The following is a 16,457-nucleotide window of genomic DNA, read 5'->3' on the forward strand; positions in this document are numbered from 1 at the left end:
CTACACATTGTAGTTTAGAGAAAAGAATCAGGGATTTATACTTTTACTTGTATAGGAACAGGGTAAATGGTAATTCTTCTACTTGTATAATTTTTTTTACTTTTGTAAACCCTTTGGACACCCCGAATTGGACTTTCTGTATACATTCTTGGTCTGGACCTTTACCCAGTAAGGGCCGTCAGGCCTTGACACCCGGCAACCAAAAATATATTCTTTGAGGATTCAATGTTATTTTTTAAATATAGTACAGGTATGGGACCTATTATCCAGAATGCTCGGGACCTGAGGTTTTACGGATCTCCATGGATCTCCATAACATAAGTCTGCTAAAAATCATTTAAATATTGAATAAACCCAATAGGCTTTTTTTGCCTCCAGTAAGGGGTAATTATATCTTAGTTGGGATCAAGTACAGGTACTGTTTTATTATTACAGAGAAAAGGGAATCATTTAACCATGAAATAAACCCAATAGGGCTGTTCTGCCCCCAATGAGGGGTAATTATATCTTAGTTGGGATCAAGTACAGGCACTGTTTTATTATTACAGGGAAAAGGGAATCATTTAACCATTAAATAAACCCAATAGGGCTGTTCTGCCCCCAATAAGGGGTAATTATATCTTAGTTGGGATCAAGTACAGGTACTGTTTTATTATTACAGGGAAAAGGGAATCATTTAACCATTAAATAAACCCAATAGGACTGTTCTGCCCCCAATAAGGGGTAATTATATCTTAGTTGGGATCAAGTACAGGTACTGTTTTATTATTACAGAGAAAAGGGAATCATTTAACCATGAAATAAACCCAATAGGGCTGTTCTGCCCCCAATAAGGGGTAATTATATCTTAGTTTGGATCAAGTACAGGTACTGTTTTATTATTACAGGGAAAAGGGAATCATTTAACCATTAAATAAACCCAATAGGACTGTTCTGCCCCCAATAAGGGGTAATTATATCTTAGTTGGGATCAAGTACAGGTACTGTTTTATTATTACAGAGAAAAGGGAATCATTTAACCATGAAATAAACCCAATAGGGCTGTTCTGCCCCCAATAAGGGGTAATTATATCTTAGTTGGGATCAAGTACAGGTACTGTTTTATTATTACAGAGAAAAGGGAATCATTTAACCATTAAATAAACCCAATAGGTCTGTTCTGCCCCAATAAGGGGTAATTATATCTTAGTTGGGATCAAGTACAGGTACTGTTTTATTATTACAGAGAAAAGGGAATCATTTAACCATTAAATAAACCCAATAGGGCTGTTCTGCCCCCAATAAGGGGTAATTATATCTTAGTTGGGATCAAGTACAGGTACTGTTTTATTATTACAGAGAAAAGGGAATCATTTAACCATGAAATAAACCCAATAGGGCTGTTTTGCCCCCAATAAGGGGTAATTATATCTTAGTTGGGATCAAGTACAGGTACTGTTTTATTATTACAGAGAAAAAGGAATCATCTTTAAGGGAGTCTATGGGAGATGGCCTTTCCGTAATTCAGAACTTTCTGGATAATAGGTTTCCGGATAAGGGATCATATACCTGCAATGCTCATCTATCTTTTCAGGCCCTCTCCTATTCATATTCCATTAAAAACTGCTCTCTGGCTATGGTTCAGGGCAGCCTTTTTTGAGGTGTAAATGAATACAGAGTGCAAAATACAAAAATATCTCAATATATATGTGCCTCGCTCTCCACATTCAGTATGAAATCTGTTCCAAACAATAATGAAATAAATTCTGTATTATATATATTTGTTATGGAGAACATGTAATAGTTATCCTAATGGCTCATCTATCAACATTCTGCACATTCTGAATTGAACCAGACAAAAATGAAATAAACTCTCCCTTGTATCTGTTTTTTACTGAGAAAATAAACTTATTATCTTAGTGTAACACCTACATTTACTGGTAAAAGAAGGCAGATGGATTTTTTGTCCATGTTTTAAAAGTGCTGAGACCCTAGCAGATAAAGTGGCCTCCAACACTATTGTTTGTGTACTTTGACAAAAAGACCTTGTGATAAGGCCATTTTTGGCTTTTTTGGCTGGATATTACCCCTGCTTTACTCCCCTAGAGTTTTTCCATCAAAGGTGGTCTTGTACTAAGAGTGTCAGAAGGCTTTTGGCCACATTAAAAGCTTACTTTGACATGTCTGGATTTGACAGTCAGATGCTGCAGAGGATGACCTATGGGCAGTCTTATCTTTAGACTTGAAAGGAACAGTAAGACCAAAAAAATGATAGTACCGGTTACAATGCTGATAATATCTGTAAGATCAGTAGAACCCAATGTGATTAGTTTTCACAGAAGAAGATAAACAGGGATACAATGGCTTTCTACAGGACTGTATGATAAAAATCCTTCTTATATAAAAAAGATATTTGTTGCCAATAAATTGCTGCAGATCAACAGATACATACTTTAAAGCGTGGTTCACCTTTAAGTAAACTTTTAGTATGTTAGGGTCGTGACAGATGGGGAGATTAGTCGCCGCGTGACAAATCTCCCTTTTTGGGGGGTGACTAATCTCCCCAAAATGCCATCCCACCGGCTAGAATGTAAATCGCCGGTGGGATGACATACGAAGTGCCGAAATCGCCAAAGCTTCCTCTCAAGGCAACTTCAGCGATTTCGGCAAATTGCCGCACCACCGGGTATGCCATTCCACTGGTGATTTACATTCTAGCCGGTGGGATGGCATTTCAGGGAGATTAGTCACCCGCGACAAGGGAGATTTGTTGCACGGCGACTTATCTCCCCATCTGTCACAGTCCTTATAGAATGGCAAATTCTAAGCAACTTTTGATTTGGTCTTCATTAATTTTTTTTTATCATTTTTTAACTATTTCCCTTTTTCTGCTAAGTCTTTTCAGCTTTCAAATGGGGGTCACTGACCCCAACAGCCAAAAAAAAAATATTGTCTGTGAGGTTACAATGTTATTGTCATTAGTACTTATTATAACTTATTTTTCTATTCAGGTCCTCTCCTATTCATATTCCAGCCTCTCATTCAAAACACTCCCTGGTTGCTAAGGTAACTTGGCCCCTAGCAACCAGATAGCTACTGAAACACCAAACTGGAGAGCTGCTAAACAAAAAGTGAAATATCTAAGAAAATACATATGATAAAAAAAAACACCAATTGCAAATTGCCTCAGAATATTACTCTCTACATCATACTAAACGTTAACTGAAAGGTGAACAACCCTAAAAATATACATACCATAATTTAAATTTAATAGTCCTTCAACAGTCCTTCAATGATCCTCTGATAATTCAGAAGTGTCTATCTGCTAAATCAGACATAAAATCATTAACGTACTCAGCGGGACCCCCCAAAAACATATATTTTTTGAAAGTACACAATCTTGAAAATTCAAGATGGGTAACCATTTCTTTCTACTCCAATCTACTGGATCACAATGCTTTCCCATAATTGGCAGTTTGGATGAAATATCTGAAAATTGCCTCAAAGCTTTCACTTTCTAGCACTTTATCGCCCACATAACATTAGGTACCAAGAAAAAACATACTAAATACAGTATGAAAGCCAAGGGGCCACTGAACAGTTTGATGCCCATTGTACATAGGAATTTTAGTGGGTAAACAGTCAAAACTGCTTATACTACCTACCAATAATTTAGGGTGGCTTCAGGCCCCAAGTGCCATTAGCCTCATTTAGCTTGTAAAGTAAAGAATATAAAGATATATACACACAGTATGAACTTGTAAATAATGGTTCATTGATTTCTATGACCAATAACTCCAGATCCTAAATACATTATACAGTGAGGGATAGAAGTAGTGGCCCCCAAAATATATTAAATACAGTGAGAGACATTGGGTAGTGTCACCAAAAATACATTAAATATAGAGAAAAGCAGTGGGAACTTTAGCCCCAAATATATTCAATACAATGAGAGGCAATGATTTCTGAGTCCCCAGACCCCCTAACTCTTCCAAAAAGCAGGTTTCCTGAATGCCTGAGAAGATTTCAGCATTGTAAAGATCAAAACAAGTTTAAAAACTGTTTACTTACTTTCCCTTTTTTTTTTATCCTCCCCTCTCTTCTTTTCTTACCATGTTCTTCTCCCTCAGTACCATATCAGACAATAACATTGTAATAATGGCAGCAATAGGAGACACCATCGCTACAGCTTAACTAAGTATAATAAATATTAAAGCTATCTTAGACAACTTTGTTAAAGCAGAATGTTACGAAAACTGGTATTGCATTTTGCACGGTTGCAAAAAATCTACCGTATTTTTCGCCATATAAGACACTCCGGAATATAAGAAGCACCCAATTTTAAAGGAGGAAAATCTAGAAAAAAAAGATTCTGAACCAAATACTGCAAAAGGCAGTGTGAAAAGGACTTGCTTGGTGCATAGGTGCTGGTAGGTAGATCAGGGGAAGGGGTTACTTGTACTAAACTAATGGCTTGTCCCGAAGAGCTTACACTCTTATTACACAGTTACAATGGCCACCACACTTCCACTCCTACTCACCAATGACTTGCCCCTTGATGGTCCCATCCTGCTTCCCCTTGCCCCCCACTGCCTTAAGAACGGCCGGAGACTGCCACTCATGACAAGCCCATCGGTGCCCCAATCGCCTCCTTAGAACTACATATCCCAAAATGCAGCGCGACTGGGTTGTACTTAGCAACTTGTGATTGGCCGCATGCACCCCGCCCCCCCTTTGGACAGAGGTGAGTGCGTGCGCATTACATCTTCAGCTCAAGTGTCGGCAGGACGGACAGAGGTGGAGGGAGGTACGGGGGAGGTATGCGCGATTGAACGGACGCGTGTCCATGCGCGCCCGTGCTCACCTCCATCCAAAGGGGTGTGTGTGTGTATATTTGTACCGTATAATTGTCGTATAAGACGCACCAACTTTTACCCCCAAGTTTTGGGGAAGAAAAGGTGCGTCTTATACGGCGAAAAATACGGTAAGTATACCTGTCTCATTCCGACACATGAAGTGTTCATTATGCCTACCGTAAAAAGCTGTCTGGTTCTGATATGTACTGTATGCATATAAAACTGAAAATAAAGAATATACAAACTTTTTACAATTCTGAAGGTGCTCACATGCCCCTTAGTGGTAGAAAAGAGAATAGCAGCCAAGAAGATGAAACCCAGTTTTGCTGTTATGGGACTTGGTGTCAAGAGTCATACTGTGGTGAGTGGGAGAAGGGAAGGTGAGTCCTTCAGGCAGGGGCTGTTACGGGACAGAGGAGGCGTGGACAGGACAGGACGGAGCAGGTGTAGAGAAGATGGGACAGAACAGGACGGAGCGGGCGTAGACTAGATGAGACAGGACGGGACGGAGCGGGCGTAGACTAGATGAGACAGGACGGGACGGAGCGGGCGTAGACTAGATGAGACAGGACGGGACGGAGCGGGCGTAGACTAGATGAGACAGGACGGGACGGAGCGGGCGTAGACTAGATGAGACAGGACGGGACGGAGCGGGCGTAGACTAGATGAGACAGGACGGGACGGAGCGGGCGTAGACTAGATGAGACAGGACGGGACGGAGCTGGCGTAGACTAGATGAGACAGGACAGGACGGGACGGAGCAGGCAAGGCAAGATCAAAAGTAAGGACTGAGGAGAGAGGAGTGAGGAGCAAGGAGCGAAAACAGGAACAAGATAAAGGGGCAAGAAAACAAGGAAGCAAGGCAAGGATCAGGATTGAGGAACAAGGAGCGAGAACAAACAAGACAAAGGAGCCAGAACAGGAACACCAGCTAGGGGCAGGCCACAGTGCTAAATGTAATCAATGTTCAGGCACTGAGTGTGAGGAGGGCTGGGCTTATATATAGGGCAGAGTCAGCCCTGATTGGCTGACCCCACCTAGCCAATAAGGCTGCTGGGGTAAAGTTATGAAGCCCAGGACACGGGTGAAAGGGATTACAAAGCAATCCCCTCTCACCAGCTGCTCTCCTGGCTCAACAGTTAGAGAGAGCAGCCAAGAACCAGTAGGTCCCGGGATCAATCCCCAGCAGAGCCTTACACTTGGGTCATATTGAGTACATTGAGTAGGAGAAACAATTGCTTATCTCAAAGCAGTTCTATTGTCTAGCTCCGGCTCCTACTAAAAGCTCAGAATCAGACACAGTACATGTGCCATGAGATGGCACCTACATACCAATATTGAAGCTAAAAAATGAATTTTATTTGTTTAAGAAGAATATTCGAAATGAGTATTATTTCCAATGCAAACAGTGTGGTTTAGGAATAAAAAGTACCTCATAAAATCATGACGGAATCCCTTTTTTTAAGCTTTTCTTTCTGTTTTTTTTTACTAAGATGAATTAAAAAAAAGAAATATAAGCAAATTTGTAAATCTAATGGCTAAAAAGCACAAACCCAGCATATATACCCTACATGAGATCTTTCGCTACATGGCAGTATAATCCCTCCATCCCTCTCTCCAAGAGCTGAACTGTCAGTTGCCCTGCAGTATATTCAGAATAGGAAGAAAGCTGCCAACACCACCAAGGGTTATCCATAGATATATCTGTGTGAATGTGAAATGTTAAATGTCCCCAAACTAAAGGAAACTTGGATTTTTTCCAACTGTTGTGGCTTGGATTCTTCAAGTTAAAGCACAGATTGGACAGGTAAAGTTTTAGCTAGTTCTTCCAATTGTTCAGTAGAAAAAAGAAAGTTGTGAGTGGCTTCTTGGGTCAGAAGAGTAGGTCAATTTGAGCGGCATAATACAAGCATAGAAGATTTTCGATAATCACAGAAAAGATAACTTCTAAACACAAAAGCTTGCAAACAGAAAAGAATGTGAGAGAAACATTTTGTGAGGCAATTGAAATGCATATACAGTAACTCTGGTATCTATCAGTAAATATTTCATTGTTATTATATGTGGTATTAAATAATTATATCAAACTATCTTATCAGTGTTTATTCAGTGTTCCTTGTATGGAAACTTTGATATCTTTATTCCTTATGCTATAGATGAGGGGATTCAGCATTGGAGTCACAACCGTGTAAATAACAGCCACGGTCTTCTCTATGCTGGGAGAGTTTCTGGAGTGAGGACGGAAATACATGAACATCAGAGGCCCATAGTACAGAGAGACCACTGTGAGATGGGAGGCACATGTAGAGAAAGCTTTATGTCTTCCCTCAGTGGAACGGATATTCAAGATAGTGGAGATGATATAAGCATATGAAAGAAGAGTCAAAATAAACGCACTAAGGCCAAGAGTACAAGCCGAGATGTACATTGACACCTCATGAAGCCAAGTATCTTGGCAAGACAGACGTAGAATAACAGGTATCTCACAGAAAAAATGGTTGACATGACGGGACCTGCAAAAAGGCAGTTGGAAGGTGTACGGTACATGAATGCCAGCACTGATACAGCCCACAGCCCAGCAAACAGCAGCCATGGAAATGCAAAATCCCATGTTCATAAGTGTATTGTAGTGCAGAGGCTTACAGATAGCCGTGTATCTATCATAGGCCATAACAGCCAGAAGAATACTCTCAGTCACTACCAGGGCAGAATGGAAGAACATCTGTAAAGCACAACCATAATATGAAATACTTTTATCTTGAGTTATTGTAATTGTGATAAGTTTAGGTACTACTGAAGAACTTATGCCAATGTCAATGATTGAAAGGTTGCTTAAGAAGAAATACATTGGGGTGTGAAGCTGAAAATTGTTCCTCACCACAATGATAAGTAAAGAATTTACTGACAGTGTGAGTATGTACATTATCAGGAAGGTTAGAAGACATAGGTGCTTTAGGTATGGGGTATCAGCAAGACTGAGGAGAAAGAATCCATTGAAAAAGGTTTTGTTTGAGTTCTCCATAACTCGTCTCTCTAGAAAAAAAAAAAAAATACGTTTTCTGTGAGATCAGTTGCTTGTTCCTATTCTCTGCTGTAGGCCAGGAAGGTTCATTAAAACCTTTTGTCCCCTTTTGTATTTTTCTTGTTCACAAAATCAGGATCTCCAAGTGAGAACTTAAGCAGAAGCTGGTGCTGGGGAATAGCTGAACAGAAAAAGTCATAATCTAAAATACAGGCTCAGTTCAGGGCAGCCAGTGGTCAGGAGAAGTCAGAAGACAGGCCATATGCTACTTTCATGAATTGATGGTTTCTCAAGATTGTCATGGCATTTGGGTTCCTTGTGGCAGTGTGGCAGTTTTAGAATCGGTGCTTTTTCTGGAGGAAATAAAAAATGGTACCTGCGTATGTCGTTTTTATATTTATTTGTAGGTTAGAGCTAATTTGAAGTGAGTGATCATTGCATTTATATACTTTTCTGAACCATTAGTCCCAGAAGAGCAGGGGAAAACCCCTAATGAATTCATCCAGTAGTTACACAATTTCCAATGCAATTACACATCTCTCAACTGTGTATGGGATTTTAATATTAGAATTTATTAAAATAGCATGGAACTGTTTGTTGAAGTAGGCAAGTGACCATAGATTATTATTATTATTAACATTTATTTATAAAGTGCCAACATATCCCGCAGCGCTGTACAATAAGTGGGTTTCATACATTGGACATACAGAGTAACATATAAAGCAATCAGTAACCGATACAAGAGGGGAAGAGAGCCCTGCCCAAAAGAGCTTACACTCTACATTATTATTATTATTAACATTTATTTATAAAGCGCCAACATATCCCGCAGCGCTGTACAATAAGTGGGTTTCATACATTGGACATACAGAGTAACATATAAAGCAATCAATAACCGATACAAAAGGGGAAGAGAGCCCTGCCCAAAAGAGCTTACAATCTACATTATTATTATTATTAACATTTATTTATAAAGCGCCAACATATCCCGCAGCGCTGTACAATAAGTGGGTTACATACATTGAACATACAGAGTAACATATAAAGCAATCAATAACCGATACAGGAGGTGAAGAGAGCCCTGCCCAAAAGAGCTTACAATCTACAATTGTAGAATCTACACTCTGTGGATAGAGGAATTGAAGTGCCACAAAACGGATGAGGTCTACAGTACTTTTGGGTAGGGGAACAGAGAAGTGGCTTTTAAAGCTCACCCCCAGCCTCTAGGCAAAGAACAGTGGGGAGAACAAGTGACACCATCACCCAGGGGCCCCAAGGCAGCAGCAGGCATGTGGAAACTATGTGTCTGCTGCTGCATGAACTTCCTGGACCCCCAGCTCTGGCCACGCACTGGATCCTCTGCAACTGAAGGTCTCCTCAACAATTACACTTACAAACACACATACTATATATTTTTGGGGGATCGGGGGCTTCACACATTCACATCATGTATTCTGTTCTTGGGGATTTAGATTTTTTACCATTTTATTGCATTTTGAGCCGTTTTATTGCTTTTTTAAGTCCTGTAAAGGTTTTGATTGCTTGTTTCTGCCCATAAAGCTTATTTGGTAATGTTTTATGATGGTAACTTATGAAATGTGTGGCATATAATGTGTGTGTATATATATATAAGCTTGTGGGGTGTTGTATTTCATCACTATACATTAAACATTTGGACCCCACTTTGGATCTATATATATGTATGTATGTATGTGTATATATATATACACATACATACATACATACATACATATACTGTATATAGGTCCAAAGTGGGGTCCAAATGTTCGATGTATAGTGATGAAATACAACACCCCACAAGCTTGGTGCTAATAAGAAGTGCTGGTTCCTCATGCCATATATACAGTACATATATCTCTAAAATTTAATTTTTGGTAACTCATGAACATATTTAATGATTAATTTAATTAATTAAAAAATAGATTGTAGCTATTTTGCTGCAGAATTATGCACCCCATTCACATGGGTCTAATGACTTTTGTTGTCAATCAGGCTACAAAAATCATAAATGTTTTAAAGAATTCCCACCAAAATAACTTGCTTGAATGTTTAAATTCACTTTCACAGACTGACTTCCATAGAAGATTTTGTTCTTTTAAAAACATATAAAACAAATTTGAGTTTTAAAAACTCAAAATAGATTATATTTTTGTTTGCTGTTTTTCTCTGTATGTATGTTTGTATGTATAACTTTATTTATAAAGCGCTGTACAATCTTACAGAATACAAAATTACACACAGGGAGGACAAGTGTTATAATAAATACAATAAATACATATATGTATATATATATATATAAGTGCCATGTGGTATGAGACACAGTAGGAAGGAGGTCCCTGCCCCGTAGAGCTTACAATCTGAGTAAAAGTAAAATAAAATAAAGTAAAAATCTCTGTAAAAGCTGGATCTTGATTTTTATTGAATCTTAATCCTATTTATCTGATGGGGAATTGTTAGTAGTCCCAGCTAAACTACACAGTATAGAAAAAAGCCTCATTGTTTTTATGGATTTTATATTCTTCCTTGTGTGTATTTTTGTTGGATGGAGTGGTTACTTTTATCACAACATTCGTTTATATGTATTATCTGTACCAACCCACAGATGCAGCCAGCAAGTTTTCACATTTTGTCTCACTCTGTCCAGACACCATTGTTTGAGTGTTAAATCCTGCCTCTAGATGATGAGCAAAGACTTGCCAGCAAAACGCAATAGATCAAAAATGCTATAGACCATGTGTCACCTGGTGGCAAATTGTGGTATTTTTTTCCCTGGGTTAACTGGAAGAGATAAAATGCGACAATAAGGTAAAGGAATTGGGCTGCATAGTAGAATTATTCATTAAAGTGATGGCCTGTTTTCTGTGATAGGTTGCTGTAGGTCCTAAGCACAGGGTCAATAACTAGTGATGAGCGAATCTGTTCCGAAAAATTCGCGAAATGGCGGTTATTCTTTTGTCGCCCGCGGCTATTATTTTGTCGCACGGCTATTCTTTTGTCGCCCGCGGCTATTATTTTGTCGCCCACAGCTATTATTTTGTCGCCCACAGCTATTATTTTGTTGCCCACAGCTATTATTTTGTCGCACGGCTATTCTTTTGACGAACATGACGTATTCTTTTTTGACGGCGGCGACAATTTTTGGACGTGCGGTGAAGTTTTGCACGGCAAATTTTTTCATCCGTTTCGCGAAACAATCCGCCAATGGCGAAACAAGGAAATTTGCCGCGAATCCATGCCTGGCGAAACATTTCGCCCATCACTATCAATAACATTACCAAGCTATACTTTAAAGGTTGGCAGTTAGGTTAGACAGGAATTGGAGCCTTACAACACTGGTAATAGACATGCTCACCTACCTTTTACCCCCTCCCTCTGGCCATCCTTCTTCCCCCCATTATTATGGTCCAGTTTGATCCCCTTTTTACTATTATTTAGATGCTAAAAGGAACTGACACATGTAAGATATTACTGTTGAAGTTTTCTTTTACCTTAACATTTATTATGTTAAGAGATGGATCTGTTCTATCAACTTTAGCCTTCATTATTTCTGTTGTATATTTTTTTTTATATTATTAGCTCTTTCCAGCTGGCAGCTTAAAGGACATGTAAAGCCTATACAGGATATAAGTTGGGCACTTCTCCCTGACCCAAATGGCATCATTTGTGCTGCATATATTCTCCTCCGTTTGCCAGCACCATCACATTTTCCCAAAACAAACAGCAAATTTCACCTGGCGGCCATTTTAACTCTGACACATCATCAGTGACATTTCCATCTGCCAAAAGCACATGTGCTGTTCATGCTGCTCATGTTCATGATGTTCATGCAACTACACATTAGAACTGCTTTCAGCTAACCTATTGTTCCTCCTACTCCCATGTAACTGGAGGAGTCCCAAGCCGGACTTGGATTTCTTACTATTGAGTGCTATTCTGATACCTACTGGGAGCTGCTATCTTGCTCCCTTCCCATTGTTCTGCTGATCGGCTGCTGGGGGTGTGGGGGGGGGGATATAACTCCAACTTGCAGCGCAGCAGTAAAGTGTGCCTGAGTCTGAGCTTTCAGAAGGAGCCAGCGCTACACATTAGAACTGCTTTCAGCTAACCTATTGTTTCTCCTACTCCTATGTAACTGGAGGAGTCCCAAGCGCAGCAGTAAAGTTTGACTGTTTTATCAGAACACAGGTCACATGGCTGTGGCACCCTGGGCAATGAAGAATATGGCTAGCCCCATGGGAAATTTCAAAATTAAATATAAAAAAATCTGTTTGTGTTTGTGTAAAAACAGATTACAATACAGGATTGTGCTGGAGAAGCTCTATTAATGATACATTTTGAAAAAAATATGTTTTGCCATGAGAATATTCCTTAAATAAAAATGTCTGCTTTGATTAAGCACTGTAATGGTTAAGATGAGCTCAGGAGAGGAGGTTAGAAAAGCAGAGTTTCTATGGGAACCAGCAATGCTATCTGTTCATTGGCTGCTAGACTGGAGGGCGTGTTTAGTAATCTGAGCTGAGAACAACTGAGCATGCCCAGTAGCCAACAGCCTGATGAAAGGGCCATGTAAGTTAGAGGAGGGGAAGTGATTAATGGGATGCTGCTGCCTTACTATAAACCTTTGAACAAACAGAATGGCAGGTATTGAAAGATTATGTTCATATTCCATTTTCCCTGGTTGCTAGGGTAATTAACCCCTTGTAGTCAGTTAACGATTTGATTTCTAAGCCTGAGAGTGGCATTACACAAATCATTAAAAAAAGAAACCGCAAAAACTAAAAAAAGAAGCTCAGTTGCAAACTGTATTGTCTGCATGACGCTTTAAATTAATTGTAAGAATAAAAACCTTTTAATATACATCGCCAGACTAACAACTCTTATATCCCCTTCTTGTATTCTTCAAGGTAAAAGCAAAGACTGGGCTGGAACAGTTACAGAAAAACAATACCCCCAGAATAAATACGTAACCAACAGATAGTTTATATCATATTAAGTGGCCTATTAAAGAATCTCGCCAAACTGGAATATATATATCAGTAAATATTGCCCTTTTACATCCTTTCCCTTGAGCCGCCATTTAGTGATGGGCTGTGTGTTCCCTCAGAGATCAGCTGACAGGAAGTAATGCAGCTCTAACTGTAACAGGAAGTAGAATAGAGAGTGAGTGACAGCCAGGGAGAGCGATGATGATGGTGACGGCAGAAGCAAGAGGGGGTGGGCTGGTGGTGAGGAAAGGCATGAAGTTGTATTGCTTTGGAAGGTTCAATCTCAGAAAGGCAAAAAATCACAGGCAGCTGATCAGCTGTGTTGCACACAATGGCGTTAGTTTTTACAAAGGATGCTAAACGGGGTTACAGCGCCTATCCACAGAACTATATAATATGAGATATTTGTTGCTAAGAAATGATTTATTTGTAGGTTGCAGATATAGGGGCCGATTCACTAAAGGCCGATAAAACGAGCGCTATTTATAGCATGCGTTAAAAATGTTATCGCTTCTTATTTTTTGCAACTTAACGCTCGATTCACTAAAAGGACAGGCGTCATAATTAAGACGCGATGCTGTTTGCGTTATTTAAAAGGAGACATTTTATATAAATTCAAATTCAGTTATAATATTCATCCTCCCTCAAAATGTGACATGGTGCAGAAAGAAAGATGTTTTGAAAGCATTTTACCTCCTAAAACCGTCATTATATGAGAGCTGCATAGACAACCTCTCTAATCAGAAGCCAGAGCCAAATGAAAGATGGGAGTGCCCTTCAGTCTCCCACAGGAAGTGGTCACAGCACTGACTGACAGGCTTTACTCAGCAGCAGCAGGGAAACCCCTCCCTCCTTCTGTGTCTCTCTGCTTGTGCTGCTGCCTGGGGAGTGGGGGAGAGGAGCGAGTAAAGCAGGAATGGACTGAATGTGACATCACTAAGCCCCGCCCACTCTGAATTAATATTCACTTTAAGTAGGTGAGGGTGTCATAGAAGTCTATGAAGGCCGGCAGCTCTGAGCTGATATACTGAAGAGTCTAAACCAGAAGCTGGCATAAGGTCTGGGCAGAGCACAGTTTTCAAGCAGTTATGGCCTTATTTGAACCCAAAGGTATTAAAATAAAAGCACTTCCTTCTATTTTACGTTATAAAAAATTGTTGTAAAAATTTATGGTATATATCCCCTTTAACTTGCGATGAGTGTTTTTCTTGCGTTATTTTCCGCCACGTGTGTTATTTTCCGCTGCGCGCGATATATTTCGTCGCGTGCTATATTAGCGCACAATTTTACACACATAACCATTACGTTCGTAAAACTTCTTGTCTGAAAATGCCCATTTCCCTGCAAACTGGCGGCTGCGTCACTCTGGGGCCAACACAGACTGAATAAATCCCACTGCAAAGTCCATATTGTGTTGCCAAAAGCTCATGTACTGTACTTTTCTATAATTACCGCCTGCCCCAAGTAGGGGTTAATATTCGCACAGACTAATGCGATTTTTCCGAAAGTAATCCCGTGTATGGCTAACATGGCGTGCGTTTTTCCGCACGCAGCAAATATTTGTACGCGGTGCGTTGATTAGCGCTCGGTCCGTCAAATACCGCACAAAAATACTCTTCGCGACTAAAATAACGCAAGCAACATCGCGCATAAATTAATGCAAGTATGCTTTTAGTGAATCATGCATTAAGACACGAAAAATTAGACACAATAAAATTTTTACTGCGCGCTATAAATAATGCACGTTTTATCGACCTTTAATGAGTCAACCCTCATATTTGTTTGTGAATCATGCGTTAGTATTATTTCTATGCGAGAATTAGCGCAATGCAAGGTAAATAATGCATTCTGATACGTTTTTAGCGCATGCAATATGCATTTTAACGCATGCAAAATGACTTTGATGAATCGGGACTTAATTATCGCATGCTTTTTAACCCAAAAAGGCATGCGATAAGCGATATCGACCGTTAGCGAATCAGCCCCATAAACTTTAAATGTAAAAAACCCCCACTTTTTATTGGTTATTGATCCTTTTAATGCAGTTGAGCATCTCATTTTTTCGACTGTTAGTGAAGGAGCATCTAGCTGCTAAATGGAGTTGAGCATTTTATTATTTTCCTTGGTTCGAACACTTGAGAACTACTCAGCGATACTAAAGGAGTTTCTAGCATCTAAATTGCCATTGAAGCTCTTCACTCCATGGAGGATACAAAGCTCAGACTGATAAGGTGGTATTGGCCCTACAGCCATTTTCCCTTAAGGTGCAGCACAGGCCTGGGAATGCAATTTAGTAGAGGTTAAAACCTAGCTGGTCAGTCTGAGATTGAAAACAACAGGAGAACCTACTATGCACAAAGTGATCAGCAGGAATGGGATGAACTGGCAATGAACATTGGCATCAGTGGACTTCAAAATTGTGTGCCATGAATGCATTCCGTTGCCACATACTGAACTCCCAGGACCTCCCTAACATTTAGTGCCCATGTTCTGGTCTTGGCATGGTGACACTGATGCCATGAAGTCAAACTGACTCAGTGAACTCATTACCAAGGGCCGGACTGGCTTGAACAACACAAGGTGGAACACGTAAAAAATGGCTGTTTTGATTTGACACCACTGGACAGTTTTGTCTGGGAAATCCATTCATTGGATGCAGATGCAGAAGGTACAGTAACTATGGTATCTGTCAGTGAAGATGACATTTTTATGATATGTAGCGTTAAACAATTGTATCAAACTATTTTATACCTGCATATTCAGTGTTCTTTGTATGGTAACCTTGATATCCTTATTCCTTATGCTATAGATGATGGGGTTCAGCATTGGAGTCACAACAGTGTAAATAACAGACACAGTTCTCTCTGTGCTGGGAGAGTTTCTGGAGTGAGGGCGAAAATACATGAACATCAGAGGCCCATAGTACAGAGAGACCACTGTGAGATGGGAGGCACATGTAGAGAAAGCTTTATGTCTTCCCTCAGTGGAACGGATATTTAAGATAGTGGAGATTATATAGATATATGAAAAAAGAATTAAAATGAACGCAATAAGGCCAAGTGTACAAGCTGTGATATACATTGATAGCTCATGGGACCAAGTATCTTGGCAAGACAGATGGAAAAAAATAGGTATCTCACAGAGAAAATGGTTGATATTGTGGGACCTGCAAAAGGGCAGCTGTAAGGTGTACGGTACATGGATGCTGGAGTTGATACAGCCCACAGCCCAGCAGGCAGCAGCCACAGAAATGCAAAATCTCTTGTTCATAAGTGAATTGTAATTTAGAGGCTTACAGATAGCCATGTATCTGTCACAGGCCATAACAGCCAGAAGAACACACTCCGTCACTACTAGGGCAGAATGGAAGAACATCTGTACAGCACAATCAAGAAGTGAAATACTTGTATCTTGTGTCATTGTAATTATGATAAGTTTAGGTACTACTGAAGTGCTTATGCCAATGTCAATGATGGACAGGTTGCTTAAGAAGAAATACATTGGGGTGTGAAGCCTCAGATTGATTCTTACCATGATGATAAGTAGAGAGTTTATGGACAATGTGAATATATACATTATCAGGAAGGTTAGACT

The 16,457-nt window shown here is 39.8% G+C and overlaps 2 protein-coding genes across 2 annotated transcripts; both read right to left on the reverse strand.

Annotated features, from left to right (window-relative positions):
• Window positions 1-6,930: 6,930 nt before the first annotated feature.
• Window positions 6,931-7,857, reverse strand: LOC116406839 (olfactory receptor 5B21-like). Its single transcript, XM_031891803.1, has one exon. The coding sequence runs from the start codon at window positions 7,855-7,857 to the stop codon at window positions 6,931-6,933; it is 927 nt and encodes a 308-aa protein (XP_031747663.1).
• Window positions 7,858-15,608: 7,751 nt separating this feature from the next.
• Window positions 15,609-16,169, reverse strand: LOC116406840 (olfactory receptor 5V1-like). Its single transcript, XM_031891804.1, has one exon. The coding sequence runs from the start codon at window positions 16,167-16,169 to the stop codon at window positions 15,609-15,611; it is 561 nt and encodes a 186-aa protein (XP_031747664.1).
• Window positions 16,170-16,457: the final 288 nt, after the last annotated feature.

Source organism: Xenopus tropicalis, chromosome 8 (assembly GCF_000004195.4).
Source record: "Xenopus tropicalis strain Nigerian chromosome 8, UCB_Xtro_10.0, whole genome shotgun sequence".
Lineage (NCBI taxonomy): Eukaryota > Metazoa > Chordata > Amphibia > Anura > Pipidae > Xenopus > Xenopus tropicalis.